The 26,213-nt window shown below is 40.9% G+C and overlaps 1 protein-coding gene across 1 annotated transcript; it reads left to right on the forward strand.

The window, feature by feature from the left end:
- The first annotated feature begins 17,572 nt into the window (after positions 1-17,572).
- LOC136866271 (uncharacterized) lies at positions 17,573-25,795 on the forward strand. The gene is made up of 3 exons (XM_068226518.1): positions 17,573-17,618; positions 21,580-21,853; positions 25,604-25,795. Exons 1-3 carry the CDS (start codon positions 17,601-17,603, stop codon positions 25,690-25,692), a joined length of 381 nt encoding a protein of 126 aa, XP_068082619.1. The 5' UTR covers positions 17,573-17,600; the 3' UTR covers positions 25,693-25,795.
- Positions 25,796-26,213: the final 418 nt, after the last annotated feature.

Consider the following 26,213-nt stretch of genomic DNA (forward strand, 5'->3'; position numbering starts at 1 on the left):
GTCGGTCCATACCTGATGCTCTTGGCACCATCGCAAACGGTGCCACCAATGTGCGGGTGTCGACAGAACATAACGTAATGGTCATCGGACAAACAGACCACCCCATGCATGCGCCGTGCCACTGTGAAACGTGAGAATGGGTGCCTTGGAGTCCTCTTAAATATGGTTGCAATTTCACCCACTGTTTGACGTGAGTCTCTTCTTGTCTGCTGCTGTAGTTGACAGTGGTCGAACCCTCTTCTCCTTCGATCTGCAGTGTCTGTGGCTCTGAATGCTCTCCATGCACGCGAAACAATGTTGTAAGCAATACAAAACTTCTATGCTACACACGTCTCACTTTGTCATTCTTTCACCCTATAATTCTTCCCCATGTGAAGTCATCCAAATGTTGTCTCCAAGCCGTGTCGTAATGAATAAAAACACCACAGTGCACCAGAAAATCTCTTTGATTGACTCGCATAGGCTTGTCCTTTCATTCAACTGCCTCGTTTTGTGGGGCCAGAGCCATTTGGCGCTATAGTCGCGCTCACATCTGGCCAAGTTTCTACACACCTGTGCGGGACATCTGGCAACATGTTACCGCACTTTCAATCAATTCTACGGAGTAGTTGATATGTTATGTTTCTTTATCTATCTCGTCCATAAGTTTTGCACAGCAGTGTATTTTACTCTCATTAACAGTTAATGCCTGTCAGAAGGATGATGAACCTTGTGGTTGGGTATGTTCAAACACACTGTCCTCTGGGGATCAGTGGTAGAGTATCCATTCGACACTCCATACCGTATAATGTCGGGATGAACAAGACCTCCGGTAACTCACATTGGTGGCCATAGCCGCCCAATAGATATTCGGTTTACTCTGCTATCTGGTAGGCCTAGTGTAAAACATATCGTTGAAATTGACGACCAAGCTACCAGATGGCATCAAATTAAAAGTGCTTGCACTTGTTAGCTGAGACCGTACGATTTTATTACTAATATTATTATTAATGTCCAAACGAATTAGGGGAAAAGGTTTTCGAACGTATGCCATACTGCATAGATAAATAATTGATAACTAGCAATACGGTCAAAAATACCTGTATTCTTTTTACATAAATTATATTACAAATCAACATTTGATCCTCATTCATTTTTAGGAAACAAACTTGAATGCCGAATAGTGTCAAAACAAAGTGGTTTTCTCCCAAGTTTGAGAGCTTCAGAATCATGTACACTCTCTAGGTATTTATCACAGCCTCAGACACGACCTACATGGCATACTACGTACAGTCTACGGAGGTCATTATGTGGAATCCATTCTCATTTCCAATGGGAGCCTGCGTAGTTCCTGGAGAGTCTGTTGTGCAACTGGACGATTACGAGCACGTGTGTCAAGCATGTTCCACACTTCCTTAAGTGGATTCAGGTCGGAACTCGTCACTGGCCGTTCCATTATTTGAATGTGAAGCTTTAAGATGTCCCTTGAGTTTCCCACCACATGCGCACTGACATTGTCGTGTATGCGAAAGGATTGAGGTCAACACCGCATGCAGAAACCACCACATTGTCTAACAGAGATCTGGTTGATGTACTTCCTGGCGGTAAGGCAGCTACCAACAATGAAAAGTTCTGTACGGCTGTCGACACTAAGTCGAGGCAAAGAGAGCATTAAAAGTCTGGAGATCGGACTGCTGAGAGTTTAGCGATGAATGATTTGGATGCAAGCCTCTAATTCATATCCAGGGTAACATAACTTATCTGGTATACAGAGAAAACATCCTCCAACATGTAGTTACAGAATTTACTGCAACCGTAGACGAGGGCTTTAAAATAATGCTCGTGCCCATCGAGTCAGAGCGGATTTTCAGTTCCTTGAGACGCCTGGCATATGGCGATTTGTGTGGCTGGTCTATACTGTGGACATGAACTGTATTGAACATGCTTGGCGTGAACTGAAGAAGGCACTTTCTCACCGTCCCAATTATCCTGCAAACATTCAGCAATTTACTGCAGCTACTATGCAAGAGTGGGATAATCTGCCCCAAAACAATTTGGGTACTTCTGTGCTGAATACTACCTCGTCCTATTCAAGTATACCTCAGAGCTCCATGTGGATATACACAGTGTTTGTCTGGCACACTATAAAATATACTTAGCTGTTCAAATTCCAACACCGAGCTCGATAGCTGCAGTCGCTTAAGTGCGGCCAGTATCCAGTAATCGGGAGATAGTGGGTTCGAGTCCCACTGTCGGCAGCCTTGAAGATGGTTTTCCGTGGTTTCCCATTTTCACACCAGGCAAATGCCGGGGCTGTACCATAATTAAGGCAACGGCCGCTTCCTTCCAACTCCTAGGCCTTTTCTATCCCATCGTTGCCATAAGACCTATCTGTGTCAGTGCGACGTAAAGCAAATAGCAAATTCCAACATCAGCAACTTTTACAAACGGTGATGATGTGCCGGATGGTCTGTTGTGTAGCACCGCAGTCACGCTCAGGCGTTGAAATTCTGTTCCACTTGTAGTTCAAGGCTGCACAGATCCAGTGGTTGTTTCGAATCATGTTCAGTGTGGACCATAGTCGGCGAGGGAAGTTGAAACCAGGTGGTGGCGTCTTCTTCACAGGAGGCATTGTTGGGTAGTGTTTGTCGTTGAGTCTCTTCTGACATTCAACGGAAGTTTGGTAGTTTCTGTTCCTCAAGTTCATGGCAACACTTGTTGGTGGTTTTGTTGAATGCAGGCTATTAATATTTGCATCACCGATATCACCATGTATCGGTTGCTCTGGATTGTTCATTATTTTCTCGAATTCTCTTACGAGAACATCTCTACGTCTGAGGTCTGGAGAAGGAATATGACTTAAGACTGGTAACCACTGTATGGGACTAGATTTGATTATGCCAGTGATGAGACGCATTGTGGTTTTCAGTTAAGTATCTACGATATTTGTGTGGGCACTATTTAGCCAGACAACAACACAGTATTCGGCAGTCGAATACACCAACCCTAGAGCTGAGCATCTCAGAGTTGCACATGTAGATCCACAAGTTATTCCACACAGTTTATAGAATTATGTTGTTGAGAGTTCTTACATTTTCAGCAACACTCTGGAGATGTTCTTTATAAGACAAAGTTCTATCCCATGTGAGCCCTAGGTATTTAGAGAACCTATTATATCTCAATTACTGGTTGCCCATGTACACCTTTATCTCCCATTAGATGTTTTGTTGTTTAGATGAAAGCAGCAAACTTCACTTTCGCTGGAGTTTGCTTTGAGTCCTCATATTTTAAAGTAGAGTGTGAACTTATCAATTCCTTCTGTCAAGATCTGTTACATTTGCTCAACTCTTTGGTTTCTGATAGTGACTGTCCAGTCATCTGCATATCCAAATTTCCTTGAATTAGCCTCCGTCATGTCTGCAATGTATAAACTAAGCAACAAGGGAGCAAAGACCGACCCTTGAGGTAGTCCGTTGTTCATTGATCTTTAGTTGCTTGCAACTTTCCCCTTGTGTACACGGAATTGTCTTTTACTCAACATTGTGTTCAGAAGTTGTGCAGTTACTCTACGCGGGATAACTTGCAGGAACTTGAAGAGTACTCCATCTCACCAGATCATGTCGTAGGCCACAGTTAAAATATGGATGCCACTGAAGTCTTGAATTTTCTTTGGTAGCCTGCTTCTATTTAGGTTGTAAGAGACATACCATTATCTGTTGTATTTCTCTGTGGTCTAAAGCCCGCCTGTTCCACTGAAATTTTCTTGAGTATATCAGGACCAATTCTGTTCGGCAGAAGTTTCCTAGGAATTTGTAAGCAACAATGAGCAAGGCAATAGGGCGGCAGTTCTCCGGTTTTTCAGTTGGTTTACCTTTCTTCAGTGTGGCAATAACCGTTGTCTGTTTGAAGAGCTTTGGTGCTTGGCATTTTTCAAGGATACCAGTGTAGAATTTGGTCAGCCAGGCGCGAGCATGTTCTCCACAATGAGGAATACGGGATATAATACGATGGAACTTTGTACATGCTACTCTATTTTTTTCTACTCACGCGATTTGCTTGCACTTCCTTCACCGTTTCATCATCATCATCATCGCGTATGTTTGCACCTGGGCTAGAAAAGACGTACTCTTGTGAACATTCTCGCACAGTGCAACATTCGGCTGGTAATAATAGAAACAGTACTCTTATGGGTTTTACGACACACTGACTGCTCTTATGGCTTTTGGAAACACTAAGATTGCAGGAGTTTTGTTCTGATGGAAATGTCTTATGTACCTTTAAGTCTAATGACATGAGGCTGCAGTATTTGAGCACCTTCAAATAAACCGAACTGAGCTATCGTCGAACCTATCTGTTTTGGCTCAGAAGTTTGGCACTCGACCAACTGAGATAAATAGAAACCGCACCAGAAAGTAATCCATTGATGTATATTTCTCCTTCTGGTCTCCAATCCTGGCCTGTTCTTTATGACCACTTTTCAATGGATTAGAACGTAAATTAATATGATGTGAAGTTAGAGAACCGATATTAGACCCATATTATGCTCATTGTTCTGGCCACGAAAGCTTCAAGCTGTAAATTAGAGAATTCTCTTTTATCAGTACTGAATCGGTACCATTTTATAACCTCATTGACATGGTACAGATCATGTTCGATGTCATCAGTCAGTCACCTGGCATGATAGATATTCCAAACAGTATAATCTACTTTGTTTCGGTTTTCCTTTCAAAATGCCATCTATCAACACAACTTCAACATTCAGTTTAGGTTATTCTTTCCCTGTTCAATCTCTAATCAACTGTTTTATATTAATATTCATCGAATGTACCTGTTATTAACACAATTCTCAATAGCTATCTCAAGTTACTCCTTCTAATTTTGTATACTGCATGTATCACAAATTATGAAACGGTTACAATAAACAATACCCTCTCCCTAATCTATGGTTTTCGAGATTAAGGGAGATGGGTATCTTTGACTTGACTATAATTTACTTGATGTTGGTTATATCTTGATTATATCTATCCAAAATCCTTGAGTTCAAGCTAACCGCAATGGGAAGTGTGTACGAAATTCTCCCAATGTATGGTGTGTCGCTGAGATCTTGAAGTGAATTTGTTTACGTTACCTTTATTGCGATAATTCCTAGAAGGGAATAGGATATCAGACAATTAAGATTATGGCAAGGAGAAAAGTCTTATTCAAGGTTAATCGCGTAAAGAATTATCCGTAAGGAATTCAAATTTCTTATCCATATAATTATTTTGTTTTGGCTGGTATCGCTCTCTCAGCAATCAGTTTAAATGTTCCGTTATATTTCTTGAAACACTACCAGTGGGTCGGGGCCGAGAAGTCCATGGTATCCCCTGACTATTGTAAGAGGTAACTCCCCTGGAGCACTCAACTTAGATGTGTATGTTAGTGATTAACACGTCCTCACCTGGATCTGGCATTACTTTCATTTATGTGAACCAGATTTTTCACCTCATCTCTCATCCGACCTCCCTCTCGTTCTCTTTCGACCCTGACGGTATTAGGTTTGCGAGATCGTAGAAGTCTTTCATTTTCACGCACGTTGTTGCCTTGTAGGTTCTTCTTCAAAATCTAATAACTCGTCAGTTCTAAGTCAAGGTGGCGACTAGTGTGCTGAGTGTGTAATATCGCTATCCAATTGATTTGCATAATAAGTTGCAGAAAGTGTTTGATGTGTGCATAGTTGTAGAACATAAATTGATAAACTTCAGTTTTACATTCCCGTCATGGCTCTGAAAGAAGTAACTAGGAAAATTATTGAATTTGAAGAGGTGATGGGGGACTTTCCGCCGTAAGTGCTGCCAACACTCCGACTGTGCTTCAAACGCTGGATGGCGATTTCCAGGCATTCAAGTCGCAAGTAACAACAGCAATTTGTGACCTGAACAAACAGCTGAGCACGATTGAGGACAAACTGCAGAAACAGGATGAGGCATTACATTAGGCAGAACAATATAGTCGCCGCAATTGCTGACTAATGCACGGTTTCCCGGAAAAACTGCCTGAAGATGTCTATGGCAAGTCTCTGGACATAATCAAAAGAAAATTTTCAATTGAGCTCTCAATGAGTGACCTTGACCGCTGTCACCGGCTGGGGCGCCGGACATCTTAACAAGAGGTTGTGCAAGGAAATCGCCCGATTATAATGAAATTCCTGCGCTATCACGATCGAGATCGTGTGTGGCGCGCCAAGCTTGCGCTGAAGGGGAACGGACTTCTCACAGAGCCCCTCACAAGTGAGAGGAAAACTATATTAAATCGTGCCAGGCACTTCTGAGGACCAAGAAACTGTTGGAGTCGGGACGAGAGAAAAATGTGTTTTAAAATATAGCATAAAGACTCAAATATGCACGATTCTGCAATTAAATGCCTTAGCTGTGTAGGATGAACGGGTGGGCTGTTCAATTTTATTATGTGTGTTTTCAATATTTTACGTTTCTGTGTGAGTGAGTGTGTGTGTGTGTGTGTGTGTGTGTGTGTATGTATGTATGTAACAGTCAGTAGACGTATTCAGTGCTGTTCTCAGGTAAACTCATCATATTTCATGTACCTACGATTAGTTTTCATGTTATGTAGGTAGGCGAATTTATCCCTTGTGTCAATGACCCACATTACTCACCTGTCTTCTTAACCCAACCCTCACCCCTCCCATACCCTGAGGCAACGGGATCTATTCTGAAGCGACAGCTGGTGAACCACCCGAGAGCTTTCTCCTGTTGTCACCTATATTCACTATCCATTGCAGCTCACCTGGAAGAACCACAAGGTATTTTTGAAATTAATAAGGTGCATTGTATTGGTATATCAGAAAGCTGGTTACGCGGAGCTGTAAATCTTGACGGATACTCGCTGTTACGACAAGAGCGCACTGACAGATGAGGAGGTGGGGTAGCCTTTTACTACAGGAATGATTTAAAACGCAAGATTATCTTCACCTCAGACCCAAGCCTTCCCCTGTAACCTGATTATATGTTTGTTGAACTCAACTGTAATAAGAAAATATTAAAAGGAATTGTATATAAGCTACCGAATATTAGACAAACGGAGGACTTCCAAGCAGCTTTAACAGACCTTACCTCGGTCTTCGAAGATGCCATAGTCATGACTGACTTTATTGCTGACTTGTTAAAACAAGCTATTGAATCGGATAAATTGCGCCACGTATTCCATGCTCTGAACATGGAAATCCTACCACTTAACGCTACGAACCACGCCAACTACCCTGACCACTCGACTCACACATTAATTGACCTTATAATTGCAAATCAACCCCAGAAAGTCATTAAGCACGGACAGATCCCAGCTCCTGGGATTTCAACTGACGTCTTTTTGCACTTACCTTGCTCTATCCGAGGACCGAAGTATAAAGCACGCTACGTTATTTTAAGAGGCATAAAAAAATATTGTTTAGATGGCCTACGTAATGATGCACATAACTTACTGCGGGATGAGATAAGTAATATTCATGACATTGACTCAATAGTTAACAGATTCAACTCATTAGTGTTGAACTTGTATGAAAAACATGTTCAGGAGAGGCAGGTAAGATTTACGCGCCCCACTTCTCCCTGGCTGACGACGGAGATAAAATCTGCTATGGCCAACCGTGACCGTTGGTACAGACAAATCAGACGAATACGTGACAAAGATGCCTTTGAGCAATACAGGAAACTTAGGAACAAAGTTAAACAGCTAATTAGAAACGGTAAATGCCACTGCTTTCAACAGTTAGCTGGAAATAATAATTTAAATCAAACCTGGAAGAAACTACAATCTTCGGGCATAGGCAAAGCCGTAGAAGAGCACATTCCCACCATATCTCTAGACACGTTAAATGATTACTTTTCTCAGCCAAAAGTCGGACCAGTTTCATTACCAGCTAATGCCACAAACTCCGCATGCCGTTCCGAGCGCGACCAGTTCTCTGTTCGCACCCTTAGCGCAAATGATGTTACACGTGTGCTATACTCTTTCACTTCCGATGCGACAGGTAATGACGGCATCTGTATAAAATTAATTAAAGACATCATGGGGGCTCTACTGCCAATACTTACTCACATATTCAACTACTGTCTCACCAATGGTGTATTCCCTAATGTTTGGAAAGACGCACTAATAAGGCCAATCCCGAGAAACACTACCTCGGATTCTCCATCAGATTACCGCCCTGTGTCCATCCTACCACCCCTCGCAAAAACATTCGAATGTCTGATACATGCACAAATCACTGTACACCTGACCCAGGATTCCCTCCTAGACCCTTTTCAATACGGCTCTGAAAAGGACATAGTACCGCGACAGCATTATTGCGAGTTACGGACGATATGATATGATAGACAAACGATATGTGACTGTAACAACACTACTAGACCTAGGCAGTGCCTTTGACACAGTTAGCCCGAGTTACTACTACTCAAACTCTACACTCTCAACTTTAATAGGACACATCTTAATTTTTTTAGCTCCTACCTCACTGACCGTTGGCAACGAGTATCAGTGGGAACAGTGTACTTAGGATGGCATAACAAGTCAATAGGTGTCCCGCAGGGGTCGGTTTTGGGCCCACTTTTATTTGTTGTTACTGTGAACGATATAGGGGATGCATTGAAATATAGCAAGTACCACGTATATGCAGATGATCTTCATATTCAATATCGCTCATATCCACAAGACATAGATGTAGCCATTGACTTACGACGACTGAATGACTGTGCCAAAAATAACGGCTTGTAAATAAATCCTAACAAAACTCAGACTATAATATTTGGTACCAAAAGAAACCTTAACTTGTTAAAAACTAGACATGTACCCCCAATTACTTTAAATAATACTGTCGTGGCCTATTGTACGTCACTAAGAAACTTAGTTGTTATAGTGACTGAGACACTGAATTGGACTGAACATGTAACAAATATATGCCGTAAAGTGCAGAAATCCCTTTTTCCCAATCCCTCTTTTTACTAATTCTTGATTACTGTGATACTGTACTTACGGACATATATCAGTACAGTTACAACATGCTCAAACGGAGTTTAAACACCTGTATTCGATTTATATTTAAGCTGCGTTATGACTCTCATATTTCACCTTATTATAGGGAGTCGTCATGGCTTAATGACCGTTGCAGCCTCCACATGATATCCCTTCTGCATGGAGTTTTAAACTCAAGTGTACCAGTTTATCTCTCAACAAACATTAATTACCTCTCCTCCTATCATAACCACGCTACACGATCAGGCTTCTCTTTAAAATTACCTCTCAGTCACTCCAGGACTTACAAGTGTTCCTTTGAAGTCATTGCCGCTAAGCTGTGGAATACCCTCTCTGCTACCATAAGGGATTTGCGATTTCGTAGGAGAATTAAGATTGATTGCCGAAACCCCTTGCTGAATACTTCTAGCTGGATTGTATGATGATTGAAGTGTGAATGAGCATATTTTCATACAAATTAGAAATGTATTTGTTAGCTAGAGATTTTTACTGTTAAAACAAGCTTCAATTCAATTTTTGACTGTTTGTGGGTGTTTGCATGTTTGTTTATTTGTTTTGTTTGTGTCGACATCATGGGAAAACAGCTTAACAACATTTCTGTAAATCAAGGGCAGATTCTAAAAATGTGAACACTTTCTAGAAAACTACGAGGCAACCTTTCCTTGTCAGCCTTTATTTCTTCATTCCGAGTACCTTTCTGCCACTGTACCCCGTTGTTTGTAATAGTAACCACTCTCGCTATTGTCAGGTTATGTCTGTAAAAATGAAATGGCGTATGGCTTTTAGTGCCGGGAGCGTCCGAAGACAAGGTTATGTCTGTTACTTCGAACTTATGATTAAGATCAATTTTAATCATTATCGAAACATAATTCAACTCCAGTGTAGACACTGACCTTGTGGATACCCACAACAAGCATTACATCTATAGGTTCAAATTTTTCTGAGGTAAGTGTGCCTGCAACAATACCATACACTCATTCTTTGCTTGAACGACTGTACTTAGCTCAATGTGGAGTTGGCCAAGTAACCTTCGAACGTAAATGCTTCGACACTGAGGAAGAAAAGAGGATTAAAGTTTCCATTCACAGAACCAAGAAAGACATATGGATAGGAGAACTATTAAACTATTCTGTCTCTTGAATGTATTCCCTTGTGAGAACTAACTAACGCGTACCCATTGTTGACGGGATAGTTTTTTATTGCAGCGTAATCCCATGTAGCAGAGCAGAGTAGCAACGGAAGGGACTCTGTTATTTTTATTATTGGTAAGTTTTAGCAGCTTAGGATATATTAGACTGTCCTCCTATTTTGGTATGGCGGTGGTAGTGGTGGTGCTTATTGTTTAAGAGGAAGTACTACTTGGCAACCATCCTCTATTAACACTAAGCGGAGGGAAAAAATTGGAAGGGGGTCCAACACTTCGAAAAATTAAGGTATCGACCATTGAAAGGCAAGGGCCACGAATGGCATGAAAATGAAAGACTCCCTAGGATTCCCTAATCAGATAGAGTCGGGATCGAGAAAGAACAAGATTTGAGGAAGGGAGGTCGAATAGGATAGATGAAAGTGGGGAGTCTGCACAAGTAATTGGAAGCAATGTCAGGACCCAGCTAAGGGCCACACGGTCGCCAATCCACGCTCCTACGTTAATAGCCCCTGGGAATCCATTTAGTCGTTTTTTGAGACAAGCAGGAGGTACGGTGGGGGTTATTCTACAGCCCCTACCCACGGAGGATTCCTGCTCTGTGACATTAGCACATTCGAAGCCTAGACTTTCGATACACTCCTCCCTTATTTTTTATAATTCCCTTTTTTCTAATTCTTAAAGTGATCGTTTTTTTTTTCACGTTTTCCTTCCCAGTTTTATTGATATCTTCACTGCCTTATTGATCCATAGGAGGCAATAACCAGGAGGGTGCAGCTTATAAAACAAATCACAACAACGACTATCGCTGTTAGTTCACAACCATAACGGCTAAGCAATATTTCCACATGGGACATATCGCTGTTGATGGACCTAGTAATATAATTCGAAGTTTCTGAATATCTTCATTAATACAGCTCGTACTGTGAAACTGTATCAGGCATAGAAAACAGGAAATTAGACTAGCTATCATTTTTGTTATGTACACATTTTAATGATGATGATGATGATGCTTGTTGCTTAAAGGGGCCTAACATCGAAGGTCATCGGCCCCTGTACACATTTTAGATACCGGTAATACGAGTACTAATATTTCCGTAGATATTTGGTTGTTTGTGAAAAGTAACAATCACGAATCTCTCCGTTATTATTCCTCGCTAAGTTTGTGCACATTAGAATGTACGTACAGCTTTAAAAGAAGACCAGAAGTGTTTTTCAGTTTTCTAGTACACCATCGATTATACCTCGACCCAACTACATTTAGAATCTACTCATCCAGGAGAAGGAAAACGAGTAGGTTTTTTCCAATTTTCTCTTATACTATTGATTATATCTCGAACAAATTTCACATCCAGAAGGAGGTTTCAATATGCATATTATTTTAAAATCACGCAACAGGCAGGGGGTTTATAGGAAGACCAGGAGAGGTTTTCTTTTCAATATTCTCTTACACTATTGATTATATCTCGACCATACTTCATATTTATATTCTACTCATCCAGGAACGGCTTTCTAAACGCATATCATTAAAAAATCACTCAATACAATGGGGAATTTTCTCTTAAAATATTGATTACATATAAAATATATAGACTGTATGTGAAACGCCCCTTCATTTTAAATCATTTTTGTCATGTGCATAATTTTGTTTACTCTTCAAATGACGGAGAACATTACTATTGATCCTCTGCAGCCAAGGACGGTCACCCTCGCAGACACACAGTTATTTGAAGGATCCATAACAGGAGAAAATCAGAGGATGAGTAATATTTCACTCGGCTTGAAAATTAACTCCGCCTAATGTAACTGAACACCGAGTTAACATGAGGTAAAACTTTTCCCGTTGGTGTCTGTCTGTCTATTCCTAAAAGTGGAAAACTACTGGACTTCATTCCACCAAACTACGTATCTGGAATCTACTCACTCAGGATTGTTTTATCAGGGGTATATGATGGCATGGTAATCACATGGAGTTGGTATTTATAGGAGTATTATTCTCAAATATTTTTGCTAACATTAGGTCTATCAAAGGACTGTATATAACAAACGTTTAATATATTATTCACGTTACTTTATGCCATGTACTTATTTACCGTACGACGGATAACAACGCATACGATTACGAAAAATGTATGTTTAGCCGAAGTCCCATGGGACAGGACATGCATGTCACTTCAAGGTGGGTAATGACAAAAACTAAAGAGCCATTTTTCTCTTTCTTGATAGAGCAGATATTAAGGGAGGTATCATCAATGTCAGAGCGCCACGCCAGTGGTCAGAGATACAATATGCAACCTGAGAACCATAGAGAATGTCGCACGACTTCGGACCAGGAACTGTACAGTGCAATAAATTCGGAAATGGTCCTCGTACTCTTTCTCGACTTTGTTCAACTTCATCATATTTCACGTTACTGACACGCGCTTTTGTAGGAAAATATCATTTGAACATGTCGCATTATACGTGTGAATAGAGCCATGTTACTTGTCATGAATTACTGAAGGAAACATGTAATTCACTGTAAATTCCCGTGCGAAGAATGGTCATCAGCCACTGTGTCCAGGACGGACACAGTGGTTGATGACCTCTTCGAAGTGAACATTGATATTATAGCTCGCGCCCTGGCTAGTAAATCCCAGGCAAAGACACATGATTGACACCTTAATCTGAGGGAAGAGAACAAGTGTCCAGCCATCTTCTGGGAATATCTAGCATCTCTAAAATCTACCAATATGAACGTAATCTGCTACTAGCCACGCCTCATACTGTAACAACGAGTGATTGAGTATTACATCGCTAGGGTATCCATACAAGAGTATGTCATCTCCGTCGACGATGGAGTTGTTACCAGCAGAACATGGAACCTACTCTGATCGTCAGAAATGATTGGCAGTAATTCATTTTTCCCAGTAAACCTTCGAATGTGTTCAGTATGCTGCTATTACGTCAGGATAGATCTGTCTGTAAGTGTCATGCTCGTGATCCAGCTATAATTAAGAAAATGCGGATGAGTAACATTGGAATAAATTCCGAAATGTTATTATAGTTTGTTAAGAAGAAGCCATTTTTTCTCTGCCGACTCACTTAATATAATCTTTAAGTCATTCATTCCGTCCACGCACTAATATAAGAGAACACTATAAATATCTTCCATCATGAACGTAACCTTCCGTACCATCCGTTCACTGTATTGTTTTCCTATCTTGAACTTTAGTTACTGGGAATATATTCTGGTCATGAGATACAGCATCTTCAAGCTTGACTCCAAGTTTCTGGATCTCCTCATTTCATCAAAAGTTATGGAAACATCCATCTTTATCATACACTATACGATCTTCTGCATCTACCGTAAAGTGTAGGTAATATCGATTTTTACCGTAACCGGAAAGATATTTCATCTCGTCCAGAGGCTACTGGACTTCGACGCGTGGTCTCTTCCGCTTTGACCTTAAACATAAAGAATGGGTTTCTGTCTTAATCAAAAGCTTCCGTCGTCGTGACCACGGTTTGACTACTGTTGTAGAGTAAATACCGAGACCATCACACTCTTCTCTAGTACTTTATGACCGGGCGAGTTGGCCGTGTGCGTAGAGGCGCGCGGCTGTGAGCTTGCATCCGGGAGATAGTAGGTTCGAATCCCACTGTCGGCAGCCCTGAAGATGGTTTTCCGTGGTTTCCCATTTTCACACCAGGCAAATGCTGGGGCTGTACCTTAATCAAGGCCACGGCCGCTTCCTTCCAACTCCTAGGCCTTTCCTATCCTATCGTCGCCATAAGACATATCTGTGTCGGTGCGACGTAAAGCCCCTAAGCAAAAAAAAAAGTACTTTATGATTTTTCAAGCAAACATCTTGTAATTTTTCCTTTTACATAACCCATTTTCTACTGCACATCTACTCTTGCTCACTGTCTTCTGCGTAAAAGTGAATTAGATACTACCTTCTAAAAAATTTATTGTCAGGTTTTATTTATTTATATAATTGATTATTACATTGTTAGAGTCTCCGTGGCTCAGGTGGCAGCGCGTTGGCTTCTCACTGTTGGGTTCCGTGGTTCAAATCCCCGTCAGTCCATGTGAGGTTTGTACTGGACAAAGCGGAGGCCGGACAGGTTTTTCTCCGGGTAATCCGGTTTTCCCTGCCATATTTCATTCCAGCAACACTCCCCAATATCATTCATTAGTCATAGCCACAGAGGAGTGCCACAGGCTTCGGAAGCCGGCACAACTCCTATCCCCGCCGCTAGAGGGGGCCTTCATTCATTCCATTCCTGACCCGGTCGAATGACTGGAAAAAGGCTGTGGATTTTTCATTTTCATTACTATATTTTACGTACCTAGATTTTGATTGTGTTCAGAGCAATTTTTGCGAGAACTGGAACCTTCCACATACAGTTCTCCGACGTCTGAGCTATGCCAATGATTTCTGGTAAATGAAGATAAACTGTAACGTCTACTAACTCACAGGTATATTACACCTTCATTCTCCAACGCTTTTCCCACTCCCTAGTAGTGTGGCATATTGTGTTTAGATGAAGGGGATTGTATCGCAAAGAAGCACAAATATCCAACCCATCTGGGTCAGTGCGGCGGAAAACAAATAATAATAATAATAATAATAATAATAATAATAATAATAATAATAATAATAATAATAATAATAATAATAATAATAATAATACCGGGCGAGTTACTCGTGTCCGCCTCTGTGGTGTAGTGGTTAGCGTGATTAGCTGCCACCCCCGGAGGTCCGGGTTAGATTCCCGGCTCTGTCACGAAATTTGAAAAGTGGTACGAGGGCTGGAACGGGGTCCACTCAGCCTCGGGAGGTCAACTGAGTAGAGGTGGGTTCGATTCCCACCTCAGCCATCCTGGAAGTGGTTTTCCGTGGTTTCCCACTTCTCCTCCAGGCAAATGCCAGGATGGTACCTAACTTAAGGCCATCCCTCCACCAGGCCCCTGTTCAGCATAGCAGGTGAGGCCGCCTTGGCGAGGTACTGGTCATTCTCCCCAGTTGTATCCCCGACCAAGAGTCTGAAGCTCCAGGACACTGCACTTGAGGCGGTAGAGGTGGTATCCCTCGCTGAGTCCGAGGGAAAAACCAAACCTGGAGGGTAAACAGATGATGATGATGATGATGATGAGTTACCCGTGCGGTTAGGAGCGCGCAGTTATGAGGTCGCATCCGGGAGATAGTGGGTTCGAATCTCACTGGCGGCTGCCCTGAAGATGGTTTTCTGTTGTTTCCCGTTCCTAGGCCTTTCCCGTCCCATCGTCGCCATAAGACCTATCTGTGTCGGTGCGACGTAAAGCAAAATATAATACAGGTAATAATAATAATAATAATAATAATAATAATAATAATAATAATAATAATAATAATAATAATAATAAAAATAATAATAATAATAATAATATCTTTACATCGGTCTGTTTTCAGACGAACTTTGCTTTACGGGAGCGAAAGCTGGGTGGACTCGGGATATGGTATTCGTAAGTTAGAAGTAACAGACATGAAAGTAGCGAGAATGATTGCTGGTACAAACAGGTGGGAACACTGGCAGGAGGGTACTCGGAATGAGGAGATAAAGGCTAATTTAGGAATGAACTCGATGGATGAAGCTGTACGCATAAACCGGCTTCGGTGGTGGGGTCATGTGCGGCGAATGGAGGATAGGTTACCTAGGAGAATAATGAACTCTGTAATTATAGTGTTGTCAGCCTCTGTGGTGTATTGGGATTAGCTGCTACCCCCGGAGGCCCAGGTTCGATTCCCGGCTCTGCCACGAAATTTTGAAAAGTGGTACGATGGCTGGAACGGGGTCCAGTTAGCCTGGGGAGGTCAACTGAATAGAATTGGGTTCAATTCCCACCTCAGCCAACCTGGAAGTGGTTTTCCATAGTTTCATACTCCTCCTCCAGAAAAATGCCGGGATGGTGTCTAACTTAAGGCCGCGGCCGATTCCTTACCTCTTCCTTGTCTAGCTTTTCCAATCTTCCCATCACCCAGCAAGGCCCCTGTTCAGCATTGTAGGTGAGGCCACCTGGGCGAGGTACTGGTCATCCTTCCCAATTGTATACCCCGAACCAGTGTCTGAAGTTCCAGGACACTGCCCTTGAGGCGGTAGAGGTATGGTCCCCCTCTGAGTCCGAGGGAAAACCGACCCTTGGAGGGTAACCGGATAAGGAAGAAGAAGAATTCAGAACTCCTAATGCATCCTTTTCACTAAATTTTGAAAATTACATTACGTGGACACGGAAATAGACTGAACTGACTGTTATCCTTCCGGTATACGAATTGGTTGACGGGGCGTTATATCACGTGCTATATCGGAAACAGCAGAAAAAGAAACATAGGCCACTTTCAATCTTAGACAGAAATAGTTTAATTCAAGATCATGCGGTGTTCAAAATGGCGAGGCAATCCTTACGATCAGAAATCACACTCTTATAATTACAATTACAATTCGGGTCAATAAAATCACGCATATGAAGTAATCAAAACTAAAGTAGTGTACGACGACACATGTCTTGCAATCAAATTCCTAAATGACTTTCTGATACCTGTATTCACTCCATTATAGTCATTTCCACACAAGAAGCAGTATTTATCGATATTTAAAAAAATTGATACTGTCCAATCTACTTGAATTTGTACGAATTCCATTATGTCTTATAATAATTGATGTTAAACTTAAGTCCATAAGTGTGTCCATGTCTTTCATGGCCCTTCTCTTTCTCTACTCGATACCTTCACGTATCAAAAGATCACACTTGTTCCTTTTTTTCTCCAAAGGTTAAAAGTTGTGATTATTTCGTAGCATCTCCATATAAAAGGATGACTATGAACATCATCAATTTTAACCTGTTCAGTATGGGTTCTAAACTGGTGCGAAAGCTATAAATTTAGGCGACTATTGGTAAGAAAATGTTTGCACGTGCCACCTCATCATTAACCCCAGTGGAGATGAGGTACTATCTCTAGGATATTCGTGAAGGTGAATCTCCTTTCAGTCGCCCTCATGGGTCTGAATTTACCCCGTTCAATCCCTCTGGAAATTAAATCTGTCTGGCAGGCTTGAAAAATAATAGGTTATCCAAAACACCAAGGCAGTGATTTATATTACATCGATTATCTCCTCGGTGTAGCGCAATATTAGCCTCCGTGATGTAATATGTGTATTTGATATTTGCCATTCGAAGATACAGAGAAGCTAGCATCCACCTGTGCGGCCAGAGCGTCGTAGGGCTCCCTGACGAGCTAATTGCATGACGTCACTGATTAACAAGTGAAGGTAACACATGTGGTCTTCCTTTTTTTGATAATCGTGAGCTTTGTGGCCATCCTTCAGGTTCAAGGCTCAAGGATACGCTTCCAAGTATATATAAGAGTGGGCAAAGTAGTCCAGATATCAATCGTTCTCGAGCAACGGCAGCATCCAACAGCGCGTCATCATGGTATCATCATACACTGTAAGTTTTCCACCTTAAGAATAGAGTTAAAACATGTTTTTACTAGTAGTTAGCATTCTGTAATAATAGACAAAATGAAATACTCTATATTCAGTACAGTCGTGGTCCAATCACTAATGTGTTCAGTTCCCAGTGGTAACAGGTACTTTGTTGTGACGTCTCACTCTGCAGGTCTGCATACATTGGAAGTTGGCGTTACGAAAATAAGCCAGTATATCAAAGACTGTTTCTGAAAAATTATAAGCGATACGTTCGATATTCCGATATCAGAAAGGTGATTTGGCCGTTCGGTAAGCGGCGCACAGCTGTGAGGTCTCATCCGGGAGATAGTGGATTCAAACCCCACTGTCGGCAGCCCTGAGTAAAAATGGGAAATCTGATAAAACCATCTTCAGGAGGCTGCCGACGGTGGGATTCGGACCCACCATCTCCCGAATGCAAGCACACAGCTACGCGACCCTAACCGGAGGCTAACTCGCTAGGTAATTTGCCTCATATCGATTTTACAGTGTAAATTCCGACCAATGATTTGTAGTGTATCATTGATTACAGAATCTTACGCCAGACATAAAAGTACTGTTGCCATAAACGTAGGACAATTAGTACAGAAAATACATGGTTTTAAGACATTTTGAAAATTATCAAATGTATTGAAACGTATGCTTCCACTGCATAATTAACCATCCGAGTCACTAGGTTACCAGCCAGCTGAGTTAGTTGACAAAAATTAATCCCATGCACTGTGGAAAAATGCCATTCTAATCACACGAAGAAATGCCATTAACACAGCTGATGCGTCGGGGTTGGCAACTACAGTATACATAGCAAAGGTGAAACAAACGATGTGTTCCACTAATTTCAACGTTGATAGGAAATGACGATGTAACACTATAATTCTTCTTTCACCCTCTGTTTACCCTCCAGGGTCGGTTTTTCCCTCGGACTCAGCGATCGATCCCACCTCTACCGCCTCAAGGACAGTGTCCTTGAGTTTCAGACTCTGGATCGGGGGATACAACTGGGGACGATGACTAGTACCTCGCCCAGGCGGCCACAGCTGCTATGCTGAACAGGGGCCTTTGTGGGGGATGGAATATTGTAAGGGATAGACAAGGAAGAGGTAAGGAAGCGGCCATGGCCTTAAGTTAGGTACAATCCCAGCATTTGCCTGGAGAAGAAGTAGGAAACCACGTACAACCACTTCCAGGATGGCTGAGGTGGGAATCGAACGCATTTCTACTCAGTTGACCTCCCGAGGTTGAGTGGACGCAGTTCCAGCCCTCGTACCACTTTTCAAATTTCGTGGCAGAGCCGGGAATCGAACCCGGGCCTCCAGGGGTGGCAGCAAATCATACTAACCATTACACCACAGAGGTGGACAACACTATAATTACTATTCAAAATTCTTGACATAATCCTACTGACCTTAAGACATTTATAATGAGCACCTCACTAATGAGAAGATTATTCCCCTACCTTTGGAAATTAGCTGTTGTCCGCGCAATCCGAAAGACAAGTAGCCTTAAAGTAAAAAATAGCATTGATGGACTAAGAATAAGAGGCAAGTAACTGTCTTAAATCTACTAGATCTCAGTAAGGCTTTCGACTGTATTGACAGGCGTTCTACAAGGAAATCTGTAAAACAAACATTTTTCAAATAGTGTGCTATCCTGGATGTATTCCGATCTCTCAGGTCACGAAGAATGCATTTCAGTAGGTAACAATTTCTCTTCTGGGTGAATATTGAGGATGGAATACCACAGAGTTCCATAGTAGTAGTAGTAGTTTCTTCATAGTATTGCACCGAACGAGTTGGTCGTGCGGTTAGTGTCGCGCAGCTGTGAGCTTGCATTCGGGAGATTGTGGGTTCGAATCCCACTGTCGGCTTCCCTGAAGATGGTTTTCCGTGGTTTCCCATTTTCACATTAGACTGGGGCTGTACCTTAATCAAGACCACGGGCACTACCTTTCCAATCCTAGCCCTTTCCCACCTTTCCGTCGTCAGAAACCTTCGATGTTTTCGTGCGACGTTAAATTAGTACTAAAAAAAGATTACCTCGAGTAATAAGACGCATAAACTATCATATGTACACAAACAATCTACAAATTTAGGCACATGCTCACCATATATACCGTTACAAATGATATTAAAAAAAGACTTGAGACTCACATATCAATGGACTGATGACCACACTCTTAAGGAGAATGCACTGAAATTACTAAACATTCTGATAGGTATTAATGATGCTCAAGGACGTATTCATGGAATCCATATTCAACCAATAGTACTCAATGGAACCACTATAATTTCAAGACACAATAAAAGGCCTGGGATTTCTTATAAACTAACATCTCAATTATTATAATGAGCATATCGTAAATTTATGTCCATTCTATGAAAATTTCAAGAAAATTATTGCCATTAAAAGTAAGGAAATTACTAGAGCAAGGATGTATAATTCCCATCTTAAATTAGTGTGCCGTAGTTTACAACAGCCTGAGCACACCACGTTCCACCAAACTTCATCGGGACCATCATGCCCTTCGATCATATCACCCCAGCGTTCTCCGAGCGGTGGTATCTTCACACTGTCAGCATCTTACAAGCCCACAAACGAGATCATATGTAATGTATTCTCATTCGTCGATCAGGTAGCTACAGGAGGCCTGAGTCATTCAATATTTCCACAACCTGCACCTAGAACTCCCTACCTGTTAACATTAGGAGCATGTCAAATATATTACACTTCAATAAGCAAAACTAATCAGAAAATTAATATAAAATAAGTGTTAAAACTACTTTATACACTAAGTAACCCTCAAGCACACGCGCCAGATCTTAGGACGCAGACACACGCGTGGGGGTGCTTCCCACCCCACATATCATTGTATTGTAAAATATGAATTACTGTATTAATTGGAGATTTTAAGATGGATTATGTAAGAATGACTCTTTCTACAGGGATCCAGGCAGAAAAGTACAAGAGCGGGGAGAGCACAGGAAAGTTATTTGTACATTTCACTAGGAAATAAAATGACGTGGGGTGGATTCCACCCCATACGCGTGTGTTTGAGGGTTAAAACACTCCGTTATAAGATCAATATCGCTATAATAACCTACTTGTAAGTTTATTCTGAGTAAAATGATCACTTATTTCAAATGTAGGTGAATGTATGGTTGGACAGAACAGCAGGATTCATAGCCTGAGTCCCACAATGTAAAATAAGATATTTAATTAAATAACTAGAGAATATGCCTCTGCTGGCAGGATATAGTGTTTACAGTGCACTATGTCTTCTGGTATGGGCTAGAATAAATTTGTTACTTTCATTGACCTGTCTCAGTCTCATCCTTGGCTTTGACAATATGAAAGTGACCGAGGTATGAGCGATGCCAGTAATGCCATTCCTTATGCAGCCAGTTCCTGTTAAGAATGGTGTGAAAATATCGCTCATAGGGTCGGTTGGTCCATGCATTTCAGTGGGCGTGGCAGACTAATATGCAATAGCAACCTCTGGCTCAGTGAGGAAAGCAACGGGAAACTACCTCACTCCTCACTTCCCTAGTATACCTCTTCAGTGACACCTAGGGTATCTATGACAGCTGTTGATGGAGCTGTAGAGGATCAAACCAGCCTTCGGGCTGAATACCCAACATACATACACTAGAGAGTTGATAGAAATCTTGTTGCTAACAGGATAACTATGACACAGGTAACTATGTCAGGTTATCTGCTCTTACCTTACAAATAAAAAGCAGGCTTCGGATTTTACATGACAATTAACGTAAAGTTTCACTATAAGCTACGAGATGTACACTTTTATGTGCTATCGTACTACTAGAACATGACGTTCTCCGTAGTCATTCACTTCATATCCCCCAAAAGGAGACTTTCCACACGTAGGTGTATTTATCGACCATCAAGTGTCTGTTAAATTAACTTTTCGTTTCTTTCCGCAGTTGGTAGCCGTCGTCGCTCTGTTCGTCGTCTGCGTGGCAGGGCAGGGATATCGCGGTCAAGGTGCTGCTGGTCGTCAGGACTTACCTGTAAGGGAGGACTATGGTAGTGGCCGCAACATGGCAGGACTTCAGGGTTCTGGAGCGTTTGAAATCCAGCAGGGAGAAAACAAGTACAAGTCCCGTATCTACACTGAACCTGAATACTATGGTTATGAGTCTGTCTTCCCTGGCGGCCGAGCTAACTACAAGGGATACAAATCTTCTCCTGATGCAAGTAAGTACCAGACATGAAATGTTACATTAAACTAAAGAGGTTTTCAAGGACCCTGAAAAGTATGCGCTGACCATGATCTCACAATCTGCCTCCAACTAATGTTATTTTGTGGTGTTTGGATTCAATTCTCGTGAACACCAAGTTGCCGAAGGTTTTTAACTCGTGAGGGGTCGCGTCTTTTTGTTTCAACCATTTCTGTTTATTTTGATCAATCCTTCCGCGAACACTGTTTATTACACTTCCTACCCCTCAGTACCTTTCAATGGACTCGTCCACACTTCTGTCACACCACAGTTATCCCTCTCCACTCCTTCAGTGGGTGACAAGCTGTCTATCCGGTCATTACGTTTGCACGCGACTCCTCACTTTAGCCTACCTGTCTCTGTTCTATTCAACCATACGCGACTTATGGCGTAGACTTATTTATAATGCGGAAAGTGCACTGTTATCGTTCATTGTTGAGTATAGGGAGAAGTAGCATTGTCTAGATGCGTGTTAAATGAAATTTGAACATCATTTTAAAAGTATTTTCCGAAAACAGAACTTGAATTTTTATTTTCAACTTCGTCAGAAAAAGGCAATCTCATTATTATAATTATTATGTTAAAAGTGTTTGTGTTTAAATAGTATTATATTATTGTAACAATAAATAGCGTATTAAGTGAGCGATTGGTGTTTAATTGACTTCTGATCGAATCGACCGTAAGCGACTCATGACGTTACACTCAGCACGCGACAACTCGCTAGTTAAGCAGTCATGTTCCCCATCATTTTCTTTATTTAGCCAATGAACGAGTTCATTTAGGTTTCGTTAGAGGAATACTTTGCTCTGGATGTAGTGGGGCATGCGGTTCAAATGTCTTACCTAACGCAATATTCTGGTTTTTAGATTTCGTACAATGTGGGGTTGGTTTAACAAATCATGAACATTTTGGTTCTTCCTGTGCCTCCAAGCTATCTCAACCCACGTAAGTCCAAAGATCTTTCGAAGATCGCTCGAAGATCATCAGTTTATCTCCGTCACTTTCTGTCACTCCTAGGGTCTTTAATCCTTGTGAACATAAAACTAACTGAAGTATAAGAGTCAACTGTTCTAATGTTAAAGGGAAATTTGAATGACTCGAAGTGGCTCAGATTCAAGAATGACTCTTCTTATTTTATTTTGCATAGTAAGTGCATTGTAATTTTGGGACTGTGAAAGCATCAATGGCAACTCGCATTTTCTGTCATGACTAATGTTTGTAGTTAAGAGTGAAATGTCTGTTACTTGTGCCCCACCTACAAGCTATCGTGACTTCTCGTCAGATGCAGATAGTATTTTGAGAACAAGAATTAACGACTCCTTATAATGCATGTACATTGTATGGGAGGTGATTGTGGATGTGTTGGGAATCCATCTAGCTTTCGGTGTAACGACTCAACATACACATAATCTAATTCTCTTAAACATCCAACGCACTGTCTAGTATAGGTTCCAGTAACTTCAATTCATAGCTAACGGATCAGTGTTTTAATAGAAGATTTGTTTTACACTCTCACTAATGATGATACAGTGATAATGGAAGTAAATACTTGTATCTCATAATAGCAATAAGGTACTTGAGATATCTTGAAGGAAATCATTCTAATGAGCCTGGACTACAGCAATCTAACGCACAAAAGATAATTTTTATCGATTATTTCATTCTTTGTTCCAATTGAAAGTGTCGTAGGAGCTATGAGTATATATAATGTCTAAATCTGGAGACTTAAATAATGAGAAATACGACACAAATATTTGTTTAAGCACCACTTACATATTAGTCTGTTATTTAGATGCTGATCGAATGCTGGATGTAACTGCGTACTTATTGTAAATCTTTGTACATATAAAATACTATCTAGGCGACTGTAAATTAATTGACTACATTTCGGTGAATTAATAGAGCAAGGTTGTTCTACCTTCGATTACAAGTGAGCCTATGTACTGGAGGACTGATTATTAAATCTAACAAGCACCCACATGTTCTGGGTGGATATTCCAATACCAATAATTCAATAATTCTTAATATTAACTCTTCTGTGTGACAACAATTCAGCGTTCAGCGATGGGCTGTCTAAAGGCGGTATAGGCATCTGGAAGAACGTGGGTGCTCTCCGCTTTCAGGGAGTCGAAAACTGTAAGAGAGGGATTTCACTAGTGGGGAGGTATATACCCACGGTTTTCTCAGCTTGAGAAGAAATGAACACCAGGTTCATGCCTGTCGGATAGAACGAACCATTCTCTCTCACCTATTGCAGATTAAGTACATTGAAATAATTCACCTTCCTCTCTCCAAGGGACTAATACTCCTGTAAGTTGATAGATTTGACTGTGTTATATTATTCCATGTTAGCAAGGTTACTAATTATTAAGTTCATTCTAGCTAAAATTCAACGACATTTGATTGCACTACGCGTCCTCTAAGTTTCCCAATAATATATCATTTATTTGTAGAACTAATATGCAATGATAATTTTTAAGCGTATTTCACCCTTTTTAACATTTAACTCTCACGAGTTTCGTATCACATCTCGCTCGAAATGCAAATCTGTTAGATAATTGTATGTATATTATTTCAAATTCAACCAAACTTCTGCAGAACTTCTTCTGACGATGCAGTTTTGTCATTTCAACACGAGGTGGTATTCTTTAGCAATGAAGGCAGCGCAAGGTCTGACAATAAACATCGGGGGGAGTTTCTAAGTGGTAGTACAATTGTGCTTTAATTACACATTTACTATAATTAATAGACTAAGAACTGAATAATGAACAATTTAATAAGGAGTATGCATTGATTCAGAGAGCTCGCATTTTCTGTCACGACTAATGTTTGTAGCTAAGAGTGTAAGTATCTGTTACTCGTGCCGTATATATAGCTGTACCTTATTTTGACTGTGATTCCGAGCCTTCTATTTTGCTTCAACAACTGTCTTCTGTCTTCCAACAAGGAAGGTGTAAGGAAAGCACAGCGGAATGATACCTTAGATGTTGCACTGAATAATGATGAGTGTGACTTTCATAAAGATAGTGAAGATGAGTCTGGAGTAAATGAAGCCGTAAAAAGATCTTGTGGAGTTAAGTTGCAGTAAAAGAGCCAACAGACAATAATATTTACTTCCTTTCTACAATTATCCAGCAAATTTGTCAGTAGTTTTAAATATAAGTCATCCAATAACGCAGGTCTGCTTCATCCATGGTCAAAATATCCAGAAGAACCTGGGTTATAAAAATGCGTAAGGAGGAATAAAAGTTAAAATAATTTTATATACTTGCCACCGGAAAGCGAAGAGACTGCAGTATACTTACGTATTTGTACACATTCAAATTTGTCAAACCTTGAAAATAATGTTGTTTTAAGTACATTATATTTTATGTAGAGTATCTGATAGCAGTTTTAAACAAGGCCAATTAAATTCTGTGACTGAACTGTTAATTTTCTTATGTTAGTCATCGTAAGTCATATAGTACGTTTTCATTAACACTTATTTAAAATGAAATCTTTACTTGTGTATTCCCATAAGTCGGTTATAAAAATGGTAAAATGAATTCTGACGAAGACTGGATTGTAATATTCTTATTTGAGTACGGTATACATATTCCCTGGCAGATAGGCTTGTGAATGCTGTACAAAGATAGATAAAGAAACCTTAGCAAGAACCTGAGATATTAGCTATGAAAACAATCATATTCTGACTGCAATATCACATGATATCGTTGTTTGTTGACAGGTGCATTTGGCGAACGCGGCAACAGGGAGAACCTAGAAATGTCCCGTTCTGACAGTCGTTCCAACCCCAGCTCCCGCGGCCGCTACTGACCTGCCAGTTTCCTCCATTCTGTGATCTTCTGATATTAAAAATCTAGTGTTTACTTTTAAGTTAGTTTTATTTTTCTTAATGCAGTGAATAAATTCGTATTTCAATAGCAAAAACTATGCCATCTCATATCTATTTTACCTCCCTCCCAACAATAGTAGAATGCTAACTGTAGTGTAGAAGACAGTTGTGTTATAATTTTCACTTTACTGACTCTCTCTCTTTGGCACAATGAAGGGTTCATTCGCAAAACCAGACAAGTACAAAAAAAACTTTTTGAGATAAATAACTTACATCTCTTTTCTGCCCAAGGCTAGCTCTACGTATGGACATTACTGCTGTCCGTAAAAAGGAGACAGATCAGGTTATATACGTGTGTGAATTATTGGGGATTTTATAAAAATTAAGACAAGTCCAACGTCTTTCCCCCAAACACCATACTGGTCCTTGGGTCCGTCTTGTGTTTGCAGAATATTTCGAAGGTGTGTGTGATAATGTACCTTCCCCACTCCCAGCCACGTGT

This window comes from Anabrus simplex, chromosome 1 (genome assembly GCF_040414725.1).
Source record: "Anabrus simplex isolate iqAnaSimp1 chromosome 1, ASM4041472v1, whole genome shotgun sequence".
Taxonomy (NCBI): domain Eukaryota; kingdom Metazoa; phylum Arthropoda; class Insecta; order Orthoptera; family Tettigoniidae; genus Anabrus; species Anabrus simplex.